The sequence below is a fragment of the Eschrichtius robustus genome, chromosome 17, assembly GCF_028021215.1.
Source record: "Eschrichtius robustus isolate mEscRob2 chromosome 17, mEscRob2.pri, whole genome shotgun sequence".
Classification (NCBI taxonomy): Eukaryota; Metazoa; Chordata; class Mammalia; order Artiodactyla; family Eschrichtiidae; genus Eschrichtius; species Eschrichtius robustus.
Genome location: NC_090840.1, coordinates 83,581,567 through 83,597,903, shown reverse-complemented (window position 1 = coordinate 83,597,903; position 16,337 = coordinate 83,581,567). Strand labels below are relative to the sequence as shown.

At 40.1% G+C, this 16,337-nt stretch overlaps 2 protein-coding genes across 3 annotated transcripts in view; one reads left to right on the top strand and one right to left on the bottom strand.

Moving 5' to 3' along the window:
• TRAPPC9 (trafficking protein particle complex subunit 9) overlaps positions 1-16,337 on the top strand; it is a 522,236-nt gene that overhangs the window by 33,338 nt on the left and 472,561 nt on the right. Inside the window, exon 5 of one of the 2 annotated variants that reach the window (XM_068525829.1) lies at positions 8,292-8,318. The exons of the other annotated variant lie outside the window; for it this stretch is intronic. Within the exon in view, the coding sequence (XP_068381930.1) occupies positions 8,292-8,318 (27 nt within the window). The remainder of the gene's footprint in view (positions 1-8,291; positions 8,319-16,337) is intronic. 2 annotated transcript variants of the gene reach the window in all.
• On the bottom strand, positions 11,027-11,401 carry LOC137751338 (large ribosomal subunit protein eL31-like). Its single transcript, XM_068525866.1, has one exon. It carries the CDS (start codon positions 11,399-11,401, stop codon positions 11,027-11,029), a length of 375 nt encoding a protein of 124 aa, XP_068381967.1.

Below are 16,337 nucleotides of genomic sequence, written 5' to 3'. Positions count from 1 at the left end.
GTCTGAATCTGGGTGCACTCTTTGTAGAACTGCTTAGATGAATCTTTGGTGGCCCTTGAAGATGTTTTATCATCCTTCAGCAGACCGTTCCTGACGGTTTTAGTGGGGTCTCAGTTATTGGAGAGGAAAGTAAAGCGGGCTGAGAAGTGATAGAGAAAGTCCTCAGACTGGAATGTCTCTGCTCCCTGCTCTCCTGGGCTTCCGTTTTGACTTGAGATGCCTCCCGTCGGTGCTCACCACCTGTGTTTATCCCGTGGTGTTGTAACTGCTGTCTCTGCTATGAGATTCCAGCATTTCAAGTCCTCTTGTCGCCTCGCGCCAGCGGCCAAGTGCTAAAATAGCCAACACACAGGTGACAGCTGTTTTATCGTCTCCTTAGAAGAAAGTGCTCTCTCTCTGGGTTGCCTTTTGTTGGAGGTTGTTTTATTTTATTCTTTCCCTGCTCTTTGAAGAGTTATAATGTGTCGGGACTGTTCTACTCATGTGATTAGTGAGACTCTGGCGCCTTTTTAGGGTGACGTTTCACTTTCTCCCCTTGCTAAAGATAGGCAGAAAAAGTCTTAAGCCTGAAAAAGTGCTCTGTCTGCAGTAGAGAAATGTCTTTATTTAGCTGTGCATAGTGTGAAACACTTGAGAACTTTTCACTGTTGAAGACAGTCTGTGGAGAAGGACATCCAGTGAAGCTTGGATGAGAGCTGAAAGAGCAGCGCCGATGGCGTTTAGATTCGGAAATGATTTTACCACCTTCCAGGCACTAAAGGGTCCAGAGCCGTGATCGGATTTGCTATCATGAGTATATATGTTGCTTCGTCCTGGATATTAATTTCAAGATTAGTCAGCTTGTAGTGGCAGCCTCATCTCACATCCGGAGTTTATGGTATCCACTCTTTGAGGTGAAGACCAGACAAACTGATTATTTAACATTCTCCCTTGAATTTATATCTCAGGTTCCTTTTTCACCAGCAAAATAGCAGGCTACAGATGTCATTTAATGGCGGTGTGGCCTGGAACAAGTTTAATCTCTCTGTGCCTCAATTTCCTTATCTGTGAAGTGGGGGAGATAATAATTGTACTTACCTTGGAGGGTTCTTGTGAAGGCTGCATGAGATGCACATTTAAAGGACCTACAACAGTCCCAGCCAGTGCTGGATAAATGTTAGCAGCCATTATTATTATCAGTATTATTATTGTTGATTGTCAAGTAGTTTTAAGACTTGGTAATATGAATTCATGAATAGTGTTAAAAGACTCTAGACATCTCAGATCCCCTTTACATAGTTTTCAAGATTTCCTCTGAGAAAAGGGAATTTTCCCCCCTCTTAAAACTGAATTTAGTTTCAAAAAAGAATTCTGTACTCCCTACCTCTTTTTGCTTTAATTCTCCTTTTGTTTAAATTTTTTAAAAAAAACTTCACTTTCTTAGTATTCAGAGTATTCAGGGTTATTCAAAACTTGGTTTATTAAAAAATCAATAGGACATTCTGCAATCAATCCAAAAGAAAATGCTTATTGATTTACACATGTTTCTCCTTTATGGTTATCTGTACTTTTTGGACTAGCTTAATTTATTAATAGTAAGCATTATCATTCCTAATTATTGAAATAGCTATGAATGATTTGGCATCTACCCTAGGCCAGTCTGTGCTAAATGCTTTCCTTACGTTTTACCTCCTAGCAGGTGTTTGAGGGTAGTTATCAGTAACTCCTTTTTGCAGGTGAGGGATTGAGGTTTAAAGAGATGGGGTAACTTGCCCCAAATCATGCAACTGGCAGCGGCAGACTCGGGGCTGGAACCAGGCTGGGGTGACTGCACAGTGTGCATCCTTAATTGCTCCTCTGATCAGCCTCCCGTTGACTGGTTTCCCAAACTCCTGTGAGTTCATAAATGACTGATTTTAGTGACCTCAACCTGATGAGGCCTTAAAAGAAGAGGTGTCAGTGAGAATATGAGACAGAGTGGCATAGATGTTTTATTCTCAGCTAATGACCTAAAAAGTTAGTATTTTTTATTTTAACTCTGGAAGCATTAAAAAGAAACGTAAAAAATGATTACAGTGCAAAAGAGAAGTGAGCTTTGAAAATCCAACCATTACTAATGACTTACCGCTTGTTTTTCTCTAGTGAGGCTTGTCGAGAGAAAAAGTTATAAAGACTGAACTGCTTTTATGTAGTCTTTAGTACGGAAGAAAAGATTAAGCCACTGAAAATTGAGGGAAAGTAAAAATCTTTACTCTTTTCTTTCCTTATGGTGAATATGTTAAGTTGGTTTTTATGGTTTAAGTATATATTTCCTCATTTGTGAAATTTGAATAATGTTATTTACCTAGTCTGACTGCGAGTTAGATACCTTGCACAAAGCACCCAAGAGATTCTCAGTAAAAATTTGCTGTCACAATGACAGATAGTTTACAAGGATCAGCTCTGAATACCGAAGAGGGTGGTTTATTTCTGATGCATATTCAGTGTGTATATACATATGATATATATGAATATCACTTAAAGTGATAAGGATTCGGTTACTTTTTTTTAGTGCAGTATGAAGTTTTGATGAGTGTCATCCTAGTAAGATAGGGGCTAGCTAAATTGTCTTCTGACAAGCTGAAGAACTTGAAGATTATTTGTACAGAATGTATATTTTTACAACTCAGAATTCATATTGCCTTGTAATCATCCACTAGAACCTTTAAATTGCTAGGAATTTGACCACGGCCTTTACGTTTAGAAAAATCAATATTGATTATTTTCAGAGAATAAGCTTATCTCTTTTGTGATTGAAGAAAGTTTTGATTTTTTTTTCCTGTACCCTTAATAGGTTTCATGTATTTATTTTTTAAGAAAGAAAATGGAAAATTTTATTCAAGGCAAATTTGAGGATTTTATAAAACCTGGGAAGAGCATCTCAGAAAGCTCTGAGAACAATTCTGCCTGTTAGAAGTGAAGGCACAGGTATATGAGTCTTTTGAGACAAGAGAGCTGTACATTTAATGATGTGTTGACAGTTTACACAGTCCAGATCTGAGCGTCATCATGGCGGTGGGTCATGTGTCCTCTTACAAGATAAAGACGGAATGTTATCTTTTAAGGAATTGCCTTGTTGATGCTAGGAGAATGCTGCTTTTTTTGATTGAGCAAGTATTTCTGCTGCTGGGGGAGGTAAATAATCAAAACGTTGATTTGACATCTGTCACTTTTCCTTTATAGAGGGAATAAAAGTGGAGCTCATGCTATTTTATTTATATATTACTTTTAAATTTTTAAAAATTTTTATTTTTTAACATCTTTATTGGAGTATAATTGCTTTACAATGTTATGTTAGTTTCTGTTGCATAACAAAGTGAATCAGCTATATGTATACATATATCCCCATATCCCCTCCCTCTTTTTTTTTTCCCCTCCCTCTTTATTTTAATATATAAATAAGTGTTTTGTATTTCAACAAAATTGTATGATTTGTAGTTGAACGCTCTTTGGGAAGTATTTTGCAAGACACAGATTATCTGCTGTTGGAAACGTGCAGACATGACTTTTATGAATATAGAGCTAGTACAGCTAGCTAGTGTAAAACAAAAGGACTAGGAGAGCTTTGCTGCTGATTGCTAGAAGGATGGATCCTGGGTCTCAGTCTCCCTGTCTGTAAAATGAAGAGGCTGGACTGGATTCCTTCTTCTAAGATTAGTTTCCATGAGCCTATGTCTTATTCAGGAGTGTTAACAATTTCAGATTACATACTGAATACCACTCCCTTCCCTGAAGCAGAATTCAGTTATGAGCTAGATAAGCTTTTAGTTATAGGCTCTGAACATCCTATTTTTAAAAACCTTACTGATCGTTTCTTATTATACAGGCAATTTTTGTGTTGTATCTTTTACAGCAACTTGGACAGCCTTTTTGGCCATAGGTGGCGCTGTTGCACCTTTTAAAAGTCTTAATTTTCCTGTTTGTGGAAGAAGACTTAACCCACGTTCTTTTAATTTGACTTCTTTGTTTAATGCTTAAGGATAGCACAATGTCCATTATGTCTGGATACCTGGACAAATTATTCTAGTTATATCTTATTTTTATTCTGTCATCTCAGTGTGAAAATTTCAGACTTGCTGTGCAAACAGTGGCGAAATTGTACTTCTCTTCCAGTATTAGAAACCAGTAAGCCGTGATTTTATAAAACAGATAGAAGTGGTCCCTGGAGCACCTTAAAGCTGAAAAATGTATTGAACTCCCTGAGTATTGAACCCGCTGCTGTGTGTTAATTAGTGGGAGGTGATTTGGTTGCTGTACGAAGGAGCGTAGTTTTTTGACTTGGGTTTGAATGCACGTGCTACCACTTAGCCATGCGAACTTGAGTCAGTTCTTTCTGAGTTTTTCCCTTGTCTGTAAAATAGGGACGCTAATATCTGCTTTGTAGAATTGTGAGAGTAAGAAATTATGTAAAGTGTTTAGCGCAGTGGTTATCTCAAAAGAGCTCAAACCCTTAGCTACTGTTTTGTATGAAGCCATCATTTTATCTAGTCTTTAGCAATTACTAAGGAATTAAAATAGAAAAAGCTGGTTTTATGACGAAAGATCCAATTAAGAAATGAGTAAAATATTTGAAGAGGGTCAGTACTTCCTGTACTCATAATTTAGCAGCAGCGTCAGAATTAGGGCTGTTATACAGTCACCCTGAACGTTAAGCCACAGAATTTTTGGCTAATTAGTATATGTTGGGGCTTAAGTGGGCCCAGTAATTGCACTCCTCTTTTCTCCACCGGCCAACTGAGAGACGAGAGGAGAGAGCAGGCAGCGGGAGGTAAACGTCTCCTTTGTTACTGGTAAAGCCACATTCTCCATGAACTTTAGGGCTTCGGGGAAATGGGTGTCTTCATACTCTATCCCAGAACTAGAGAGACTCACCCAGTCGCAGGCAGCTCTGGGCCACAGTGGGCCTTCCTATGAGGGGACCTGTCCCCATCATGCTCAGGGCTGTCATGTCACGAAGCTGAGCATCCTGGGCGCTTCCTGAGGGTGGCCAGCACCCGGGGGGAGAGAATGGTTTCCCGTGCCCCACTTGTCTCCCAGACTCCCTGAGCCCACTGCCCACTCCATTTGTGTGAGGAGGGCTAGCCGTGGGCCAGGGGTCTGGAGTGTTGAGGGAGAAGGCCTCCTCATGGCCCAGAGGAGTGGGGAGGAGGCGTCCCCTCCCTCAGTTTGAACCGGTCGTGGCGTGGAGGAGATGGGTGCTCCCCAGGAGTTTATAAGCAGGGAAATGAGGATGTCCTCTGGGACTTAAACTAGCAGGGAAACACTGAAGATGCTTAGAAGGGAGACAGGCGGGGCGTGCTTCATAGTTAACAGTTGTTGGGCACCTAAAATGTGCTGCCTACTTTTCTAAGCACTTTGCAGAAACTAGTTTAATCCTCTGATCCTCACAACAGTCAAGTGAGGTGGGTTTGATTATTTTCCCAACTTTACAGATGTGGAAATTGAGGCACAGAGAGGGTAAGTAATTTGACCAAGGTCACAGAGCTAGTAAGTGGCAGAGCTGGTATTTAAACCCCGGCAGTCTGGCTTCCAGGCTCTCAGAGGTGGGCTTTGGGTTTTTAGAGGTATCAGCCCGTCTGTGGGTCTCTATGTACATCGGTCCATCGGTCAGCCTGGAAAGGGTGGGAAAGGGAGAGTTACACAAGTGTTCACAGCTGTGCCTCGGCCACTGTGCATGCACCGTGACCAGCATTCATTGTGGTCTAGGCAGCAGGTCTGTCCCTGTAATAGAAATTTAGTCCATCAAGTTAATCTAGGAAATCCCTCTCGCTCTGCATCTGTCCATGCTTGCCATGTGGCCTCCTGCCTGTGATTGGGCCGTTGGGGAGAAAATGTACTGATTGTTGAACTCCGATATTTTAGTCTGATCGATAATTTTATGTCTCCTGTTACATTAATAAGGTAAACCTCTGTTTCTTTTTTTTTTTTTTGGCCACACCCTGCGGCATGCATGATCTTAGTTCCCCGACCAGGGATCGAACCCGTGCCCCCTGCATTGGGAGCGTGGAGTCTTAACCACTGGGCTGCCAGGAAGTCCCAGCCTCTGATTTTCTTTTTTTTTTTTTTTTTTTTTAACATCTTTATTGAAGTATAATTGCCTTACAATGGTGTGTTAGCTTCTGCTTTATAACAAAGTGAATCAGTTATACATATACAATATGTTCCCATTTCTCTTCCCTCTTGCATCTCCCTCCCTCCCACCCTCCCCATCCCACCCCTCTAGGTGGTCACAAAGCACCGAGCTGATCTCCCTGTGCTATGCGGCTGCTTCCCACTAGTTATCTATTTTACATTTGGTAGTGTATATATGTCCATGACACTCTCTTACCCTGTCACATCTCACCCCACCCCCTCCCCACTCTGATTTTCTTAACGTCAGTCTTTTACGAATTTGGTTAATGTGAAATCAGTCCATTGCAGGCTGATGATGCTGATAATGTAATTTCTGAGCACATGGAGGTACTCGTGTCTGTGGAGACCTGGCTGGAGGGTGCTCCTTTTTCTCACTGTGATTTCTTCAGACAGCACCAATTATTATCTCCCCACCCCCTCACACACACAATGAGGTGGGAAGCCTTCTGAGTAGGCCAGATAATCAGATAGCAAAGTCGACCAGTCAGAAGACTGTTACGTACCTAGAAGTGGGTTTAATAAAAGGAAAGGGCTTCCAGGGAGTCCAATTAGATGTTAAAGTTCATTTGGTAAACGCTGTCCATTTTTTGTGGTTGAGCTTGTTCTTTGCTGTTTGAAAAGATTGGATTAGATGGATTAGCTTAAAAGGCAGAAAAGGATCGTTTCAGGTGGTATTAATACATCCACACCAGTGAGAAGTGCTAGTTGACTGCCTGTGTGAGGCATGAGACAGAAAGATTTTTACAAACTTCATTAAACAACCTTAAAAGCTCTGCAATCTCAGTGTACTTAGCATGGGGCCTGGTTCATCCCTGGACGGCCTGAGAGGTCGAGTAATTGATGATTGTGATTATGACTCTGAGGCATCGAAAAAGTCTCAATCATATTCCCTATTCAAAGGACATGGCACAGTATAATATATTTGACCGGGTTTTTCACTGAACAGGAAGTTTTTACCACTATCTGGAAATCTCACATTCCCCAAGCTTCCACACAGCTCAGTGTCCCCTCAGTGCAGATCTGTCAGCACTCGTCGTGGGCACGTTGTGGAGTGTGTGATGATGCAGCACCCCTGGCTCCACATCCGCACTGCAGGCTTCCTCATCCCCATCTACCTTGTAGGGTTGCCCCGACAATCGCACGTGATGGTTGTCAAGCATTGTGTTTGGCATATAGTCATTATCCAATAGAAAGCACCTGTTTTTTATTATAATCGTGGCTTCTAGATTGCAGTGATTTTTAGTCTGCATTTAAAAATGGAGATTGCAATACACAAAGTAGCTCTTAAGTAGCATCATGGGACCTATTCTCTATGGACGATTGAAAACATATGCTCTTTCAGTAAGAATATATGTTATTGGGAAATAACCTTTCTGAATCTTGTTAACATGTTTAAAAATGATCATAGCTAACGATAAGCAGGACTCTTGGACCCAGTTCCTCTTAGGGTGTGTTTTGCCATCATGGGAAATTACGTTCTATAGAGAAGGCTAATTGGGTCTCATTGATATTTGGATGGTTTAACAGATGATCAAGGCTTTCAAAAGCTTCTTGATAATAATGAAGTTAACTGTTTTGTGTTGTAAACTAACTACAGAGCTACCTTCTAGAAGTTGGAAATCCTTAGCTTGTGAAATGTCCAGTAAATCAGTGTGTATGTGTGTCTGTGTCTGTGTGAATGTGTGTGTGTGTGTGTGTGTGCGTGTGTGATTTTAGGAAGGAGAAATAGGTTCCATATAGCCTTCTGATACCTTTCTCCTCCAGGCCAAGGTGTGGGCGTATATTTACACAAATAAATTGATATTCTTCTGTCACTTGGCTTATTTGTGGGAAAAGAAATTCTCATACTTGTTTCAGAAGAGTTAGGGAGCGTAAGCTTGGAAAGTGGGAAGGGAGAGAGATAGGGAAGCACTTTACAGTTTCTGCAGGATATGAGAAATAGTTTTCCTTTTCTTTTTTTCCTTCTAAAGCATAAAGGCACTGAATTGTAACATACTGTTACTCAGAATTGCTTTTCTGATCAGGTACAAGTGTCTCAGATTATTTTGAGGCTATGTGAATTATGAAATGTGATTTAGCAGTTATCTTTAAAAGTAGTTTTGTTTTTCAAATAAAAGACCATAATCTGTTCTTTCTTCCAGGGGCACAAGAAGTTCTCATTGATCCAGGTACATGATCTATGTGCTTAGTTTCTTTTGGTTATTTTTTTAAGTGCTTGTTTCATGGTGGTGTGAATGAATGGTTAAAATTTCTGGATTATGATCTTTGGAACATACTGATTTAAGTAACTTTAAATCAGAACTGTTACACACCTGATTGTTGTTTGTTCCTTGTTTCATGGGGCACCCTATTGATTTATGTTGTTTGTCGAGGAGGGAAATTCTTCCTCTAGCATGGTTAAGTGAATGATTTGCAGTGTGCCTTTAAAATTCTTTGAATGCATTGAGCATGCCTGTCCAGTTAATTCTGAATTTACTCATAGTAATGACTTCGCTCTGATTCTGTGGCTTACTCTCCTCTCAATGTGAATTTGAATTCTCTGTTGCATTTTGTATGTGTGTTCTTAACAGGGAAAGACATTTTGCATTTTTTACAGAGGTGAGTTTTCCTTTCCCCGCTTAATGCCTTCTGTAATTAATACAGCAAAAATCTCTTTTATTGCAGTGCTTAATTATTTCGTAATGAGCTCTGTTGTTTTCTGCCTTAATTGGACAATGACAAAGAATAATAATAAAAAATGAAAACCCTCCCTTCCTTTGAAGGCTGAAAATCAGATGGTCATGCTTACACATGCTTTGTGACCAACACATTTACTTTCATCTCATTGTGTATCTTGATTTTGAAATGAAATTGCTTCAGGTTTGTAGATTTTTGTTTTAACATTTGTGTTGCATTCTTTCTCTAGGCTGATGTTTCCTGATGGAGCTTGTGGAAAGTGTTTTCCTTCCTAGAGGAAGGAAAACAAATGTTTTGCTTTGATTTTAGGATACCTGAGTTGCTGATGAGAAAGCAGTTGAGGGGGGGCCGAGGAACTGAATGATACTCCCTCACCTCCCGTCCAAAACAGATGAACGATGAAATCAATGTTAGATGTATTGGTATTTGAGCAGTAGAAGTTATCGAGCCCAGACTGGCTAGTTATGCCTGATGGAAAGTACGGGGTTCACTTGCAGGAGAATTAGGTGCTTTACCAAGTAGAAGTAGCTTAGGGCTGTCAGAAAAATCAGTCATATGTTGAGATTAAAAAAAGAATATAATATTTTTTATTTCTGAAACTTTTCAAAATAAGGTTGTATAGAGCTGAAATTGAGTTTCGAGTGCTGGGAGTAAAGTCAGGGTGGTTCTGTGGGGCTGTTGTTCAGGGAGAGGATGAGGCTGGCAGGAAAGGACGCAGAGCCAGGGTCTGGCATCCCAGGACGCAACTCTATCTTCTTCCCCGAGGGAGAGCAAGGAGAGAGTTGAGATTCTGCCCGCCCCCCACCTCCCCAGTTCGCCTGGAGCCCTTCTAGCCTCTGCTCACGGGGCTTGTCCCAGGACTGGCCGCAGCCTTCTCTTCACTTGCCAACATCTCATCTGCCTTTCAGACGTTAGTCTCTTCTTCTCTGCCCTTTAGACCCTGGCACATGTGTTGGTGGGGAATCACTTCACGACTCCTGGGAGCAGTGTGCTGTGACTCTCCTTAGTCTCTGCTAGTGTTCTCTCGGGGGTGGCAAAATCGTTCGGCTCTATAGAAAACCCAGCACGAAATTGTATCACTTTCATTTTATTTTTGAACTTTAAATGGATAAGTTATTTGAAGCAAACTGTTTCAGAGTTTTTGCTGCCTTCTTTCCCCACAGCCATTTCAAAGGCCAGAAGGAGGAGTTTGACCGTCTTTGGCTGTTTGGTGCAGAGGTGGGGAAGAACTTCTCCAGTCACTTCTAGCAGCTCAGCTTCCGAGCCCTTGATGGGCATTTGAAACAGAATGCTTCTTGGTGTCACACTGTTGTTTCTTGTCATTTCTGAATATTGCATGTACATTCAACAGCTGTTTCAAGTGAAGTGATCTTTTGTCCAGTTTCAGTTAACTCAAATTTGCTTTTCCCATTTTAATGTTGATGGGAGTTTCTTCTTCCTATAATGAAAATCAGCAATTTGCACTTACTACGTGAAGGCACTGGTCCAAGGTGCTTTTTTTTCTTAACAGTTTTAATACAATTTACCCATTAAAATATACAGAGGTTTTTACTCTGTGACCAGAGTTGTGTATCACCATCAATCTTGGACATTTTCATCACCCCAGCAAGAAGCCCCATACAGATTATCAGTCACCACCCATTTCCCCCATCCTCCCCCAGCCCCAGGCAACCACTCTTCTGTCTCTGGATTTGCCTGTTCTGGACATTTCATATAAATGGAATCATACAACTTGTAGTCTTTTACGACCGACTTCTTTCACTTAGCATAATGTTTTCAAGGTTTGTCCATGTTGTATCATGGATCAGTACTTCATGTTTTGTTTTTGCTGAATAATATTTCACCATATGGATAGACCACTTTATGTTTACCCCTTCATCAGCTGACGGACATTTGGGTTGTTTCTACTTTTTGGCTGTTATGAGTAATGGTGCTGTTAACATTCATATATGTTTTTATGTGGACATACGTTTTCAGTTCTCTTATGTATATGACTAGGAATTAGAATTACAGGGTCATACAGTAACTAAATGTTTAACCATTTGAGGAACTGCCAGATTGTTTTCCAAAGTGGTTGTGCTGTTTTACTTTCTCAGCAGCAGTGTGTGAGAGTTCCAGTTTCTCTATGTCCTCATCGATGCTTGTTATTAACTTTTCTTTTTTTTTGGCAGTTCTATAACTTCTACTTAACAATCAACAGTCAGCTTTCATCCACATTAACTGTCTTTAGGTTTTTGATAATGGTGACAGGTACATAGGTAACCAACGTACAGAGCTTGTTTGGTGCATATTCATCTTCATTATGTTTTCTGGACAACTGCACATGGATACAATACGGGACATTCCTTATTCCTTTGGCCCAGACAGCTTTGTTGAGCCTGGTGTCAATGCACACATCTGGAATTCCCATCTCCTTCATGGCAGATTTCCGGATTTCTCTGAGTGCCCGAGGGGCACGCTTCTTGAAACCCACTCCAGGGATGCTCTTGTGAACGTTGATAGTGTATTTTCTGGTCGTCACCTTGTTGACGGCAGACTGGCCTTTCTTCTTGCCACCCTTCTTTGCGGGAGCCATCTAAACCCAGTCGACGAGAAGGCTCAGAGTGGAGTGGGACAAAGCCAAGCTAAGTCCTCCCTCTCAGCCAGCCTCATGCAGCTGCCCTCGGGGCTCCTGGAGCCCCAGGTCAGGGTGTTATCATCTTTGATTATAGCTGTTCTAGTGAGTGTGAAGTGGTTTCTCCTTGTAGTTTTTTTTTTTTTTTGTCGTTTAAAATGGAAATAGAATTTTTATTTGTATTTTTAAGTATTTGTGTACATTTACTAATGTTAAAATATCATAAAAGTTTGCCATAATATATATATTTTTTTCTTTTTTTAAAATTTTTATTGGAGTATAGTTGATTTACAATGTTGTGTTAGTTTTGGGTGTACAGCAAAGTGAATCAGTTACACATATACATATATCCACTCTTTTTTTAAGATTCTTTTCCCATATAGGCCATTACGGAGTATTGAGTATAGCTCCCTGTGCTACACAGTAGGTTCTTTTTAGTTATCTATTTTATATATATAGTAGTGTGTATGTGCCAATCCCAAGCTCCCAATTTATCCCTCCCCCCCCAGCCCCTGGTAACTCTAAGTTTGTTTTCTACATCTGTGACTCTACTTCAGTTTTGTAAATAAGTTCATTTGTACCCTTTTTTTGGATTCCACATATAAGCAATATCATATGATATTTGTCTTTCTGTGTCTGACTTTACTCAGTATCACAGTCTCTAGGTCCATCCACGTGGCTGCAAATGGCATTATTACGTTCTTTTTTTATGGCTGAGTAATATTCCATTGTCTATATGTAACAACTCTTCTTTATCCGTTCTCTGTTGAGGGACATTTAGGTTGCTTCCATGTCCGGGCTATTGTAAATAGTGCAGCAATGAACGTAGGGGTGCGTGTATCTTTTCTAATTATGGTTTTCTCCACCTCCTTGTAGTTTTGATTTGATTTCCCTTATAGCTATTGATATTGAGCATCTTTTTCTTTTTTAAAAAATTATTTAATTAATTAATTTATTTCTGGCTGCGTTGGGTCTTTGTTGCTGCCCGCAGGCTTTTTCTAGCTGCGGCGAGAGGGGGCTACTCTTTGTTGCTGTGCGCGGGCTTCTCATTGTGGTGGATTCTCTTGTTGCAGAGCACGAGCTCTAGGTGCGTGGGCTTTAGTAGTTGTGGCACGCAGGCTCAGTAGTTGTGGCTCAGGGACTCTAGAGTGCAGGCTCAGTAGCTGTGGCGCACAGGCTTAGTTGCTCCGTGGTGTGTGGAATCTTCCTGGACCAGGGCTTTAACCCGTGTCCCCTGCATTGCCAGGTAGATTCTTAAGCACTGCACCACCGGGGAAGCCCTCGAGCATCTTTTTCATTGTGCTTATTGGCCATTTGTACATTTTCCTTGAAAAATGTCTTTTCACATCCTTTATCCATTTTTTAAAAAATATCTTTATTGGAGTATAATTGCTTTACAATGGTTTGTTAGTTTCTGCTATATAACAAAGGGAATCAGCTAAGTGCATACGTATATCCCCATATCTTCTCCCTCTTGCGTCTCCCTCCCACCCTCCCTATCCATCCCCTCTAGTTGGACACAAAGCACCGAGCTGATCTCCCTGTGCTATACAGCTGCTTCTGACTTACATTTGGTAGTGTATATATGTCAGTGCCACTCTCACACTTCATCCCAGCTTACCCTTCCCCCTCCCCATGTCCTCAAGTCCATTCTCTATGTCTGCGTCTTTATTCCTGTCCTGCCCCTAGGTTCTTCAGAACCTTTTTTTTTTAATTTTTAAATTCCATATATATGTGTTAGCATATGGGATTTGTTTTTCTCTTTCTGACTTACTTCACTCTGTATGACAGACTCTAGGTCAATCTACCTCACTACAGATAACTCAATTTCGTTTCTTTTTATGGCTGAGTAATATTCCATTGTAAATATGTGCCACATCTTCTTTATCCATTCATCTGTCGATGGACACTTAGGTTGCTTCCATGTCCTGGCTATTGTAAATAGAGCCGCGATGAACATTGTGGTACATGACTCTTTTTGAATTATGGTTTTCTAAGGGTATATGCCCAGTAGTGGGAATACTGGGTCGTATGGTAGTTCTATTTTTAGTTTTTTAAGGAACCTCCATACTGTTCTCCATAGTGGCTGTATCAATTTACATTCCCACCAACAGTGCAAGAGGGTTACCTTTTCTCCACACCCTCTCCAGCATTTACTGTTTGTAGATTTTTGGATGATGGCCATTCTGACTGGTGTGAGGTGCTACCTCATTGTAGTTCTGATTCGCATTTCTCTAATGATTAGTGATGTTGAGCATCTTTTCATGTGTTTGCTGGCAATCTGTATATCTTCTTTGGAGAAATGTCTGTTTAGGTCTTCTGCCCATTTTTGGATGGGGTTGTTTGTTTTTTTGATATTGAGCTGCATGAGCTGCTTGTATATTTTGGAGATTAATCCTTTGTCAGTTGCTTCTTTTGCAAGTGTTTTCTCCCATTCTGAGGGTTGTCTTTTGGTCTTGTTTATGGTTTCCTTTGCTGTGCAAAAGCTTTTAAGTTTCATTAGGTCCCATTTGTTTGTTTTTATTTCCATTTCTCTAGGAGGTGGGTCAAAAAGGATCTTGCTGTGATTTATGTCATAGAGTGTTCTGCCTATGTTTTCCTCTAAGAGTTTCATAGTGTCTGGCCTTCCATTTAGGTCTTTAATCCATTTTCAGTTTATTTTTGTGTATGGTGTTAGGGACTGTTCTAATTTCATTCTTTTACATATAGCTGTCCAGTTTTCCCAGCACCACTTATTGAAGAGGCTGTCTTTTCTCCATTGTATATCCTTGCCTCCTTCCTTTGTCATAGACTAGTTGACCATAAGTGCGTGGGTTTATCTCTGGGCTTTCTATCCTGTTCCATTGATCTATATTTCTGTTTTTTTGCCAGTACCATACTGTCTTGATTACTGTAGCTTTGTAGTATAGTCTGAGGTCTGGGAGCCTGATTCCTCCAGCTCCGTTTTTCTTTCTCAAGATTGCTTTGGCTATTTGGGGTCTTTTGTGTTTCTGTACAAATTGTGCAATTTTTTGTTCTAGTTCTGTGAAAAATGCCATTGGTAGTTTGATAGGGATTGCACTGAATCTGTAGATTGCTTGGGGTAGTATAGTCATTTTCACAATGTTGATTCTTCCAATCCAAGAACATAGCATATCTCTCCATCTGTTTGTATCATCTTTAATTTCTTTCATCAGTGTCTTATAGTTCTCTGCATGCAGGTCTTTTGCCTCCTTAGGTAGGTTTATTCCTAGGTATTTTATTCTTTTTGTTGCAGTGGTAAATGGGAGTGTTTCCTTAACTTCTCTTTCAGATTTTTCATCATTAGTGTATAGGAATGCAAGCAATTTCTGTGCATTAAGTTTGTATCCTGCTACTCTACCAAACTGATTGATTAGCTCTAGTGGTTTTCTGGTAGCATCTTTAGGAGTCTCTATGTATAGTATCATGTCATCTGCAAACAGTGACAGTTTTACTTCTTCTTTTCCGATTTGGATTCCTTTTATTTCTTTTTCTTCTCTGATTGCTGTGGCTAAAACTTCCAAAACTATGTTGAATAACAGTGGTGAGAGTGGGCAACCTTGTCTTGTTCCTGATCTTAGAGGAAATGGTTTCAGTTTTTCACCATTGAGAACGATGTTGGCTGTGGGTTTGTCATGTATGGGCTCTATTATGTTGAGGTAGGTTCCCTCTATGCCTACTTCCTGGAGACTTTTTATCATAAATGGGTGTTGAAGTTTGTCAAAAGCTTTTTCTGCATCTATTGAGATGATATGGTTTTTATCCTTCAATATGTTAATATGGTGTATCACATTGACTGATTTGCGTGTATTGAAGAATCCTTGCATTCCTGGGATAAACCCCACTTGATCATGGTGTATGATCCTTTTAATGTGCTCTTGGATTCTGTTTGCTAGTATTTTGTGGAGTTTTGCACCTATGTTCATCAGAGATATTGGCCTGTAGTTTTCTTCTTTTGTGACATCTTTGTCTGGTTTTGGTATCAGGGTGATGGTGGCTTCGTAGAATGAGTTTGGGCGTGTTCCTCCCTCTGCTATATTTTGTAAGAGTTTGAGAAGGATAGATGTTAGCTCTTCTCTAAATGTTTGATAGAATTTGCCTGTGAAGCCCTCTGGTCCTGGGCTTTTTTGTTGGAAGATTTTTAATCACAGTTTCAATTTCAGTGCTTGTGATTGGTCTGTTTATATTTTCTGTTTCTTCCTGGTTCAGTCTCGGAAGGTTGTGCTTTCCTAAGAATGTGTCCATTTCTTCCAGGTTGTCCATTTTATTGGCATATAGTTGCTTGTAATCTCTCATGATCCTTTGTATTTCTGCAGTGTCAGTTGTTGCTGCTCCTTTTTCATTTCTAATTCTGTTGATTTGAGTCTTCTCCCTTTTTTTCTTGATGAGTCTGGCTAATAGTTTATCAATTTTGTTTATCTACTCAAAGAACCAGCTTTTAGTTTTATTGACCTGTGCTATTGTTTCCTTCATTTCTTTTTCATTTCTTTCTGATCTGATCTTTATGATTTCTTTCCTTCTGCTAACTGTGGGGTTTTTTTGTTCTTCTTTCTGTAATTGCTTTAGGTGTAAGGTTAGGTTGTTTATTTGAGGTGTTTCTTGTTTCTTGAGGTAGGATTATATGGCTATAAACTTCCCTCTTACAACTCCTTTTGCTGCATCCCATAGGTTTTGGGTCGTCGTGTTTTCATTGTCATTTGTTTCTAGGTATTTTTTGATTTCCCCTTTGATTTCTTCAGTGATGTCTTGGTTATTTAGTAGTGTATTGTTTAGCCTCCATGTGTTTGTATTTTTTACAGATTTTTTCCTGTAATTGATATCTAGTGTCATAGCGTTGTGGTTGGAAAAGATACTTGATACGAGTTCAATTTTCTTAAATTTACCAAGGCTTGATTTG

What these genes read in the sequence shown, in the direction of transcription:
- LOC137751338 (XM_068525866.1), bottom strand. Translation starts at nt 11,401, where the DNA reads ATGGCTCCCGCAAAGAAGGGTGGCAAGAAGAAAGGCCAGTCTGCCGTC.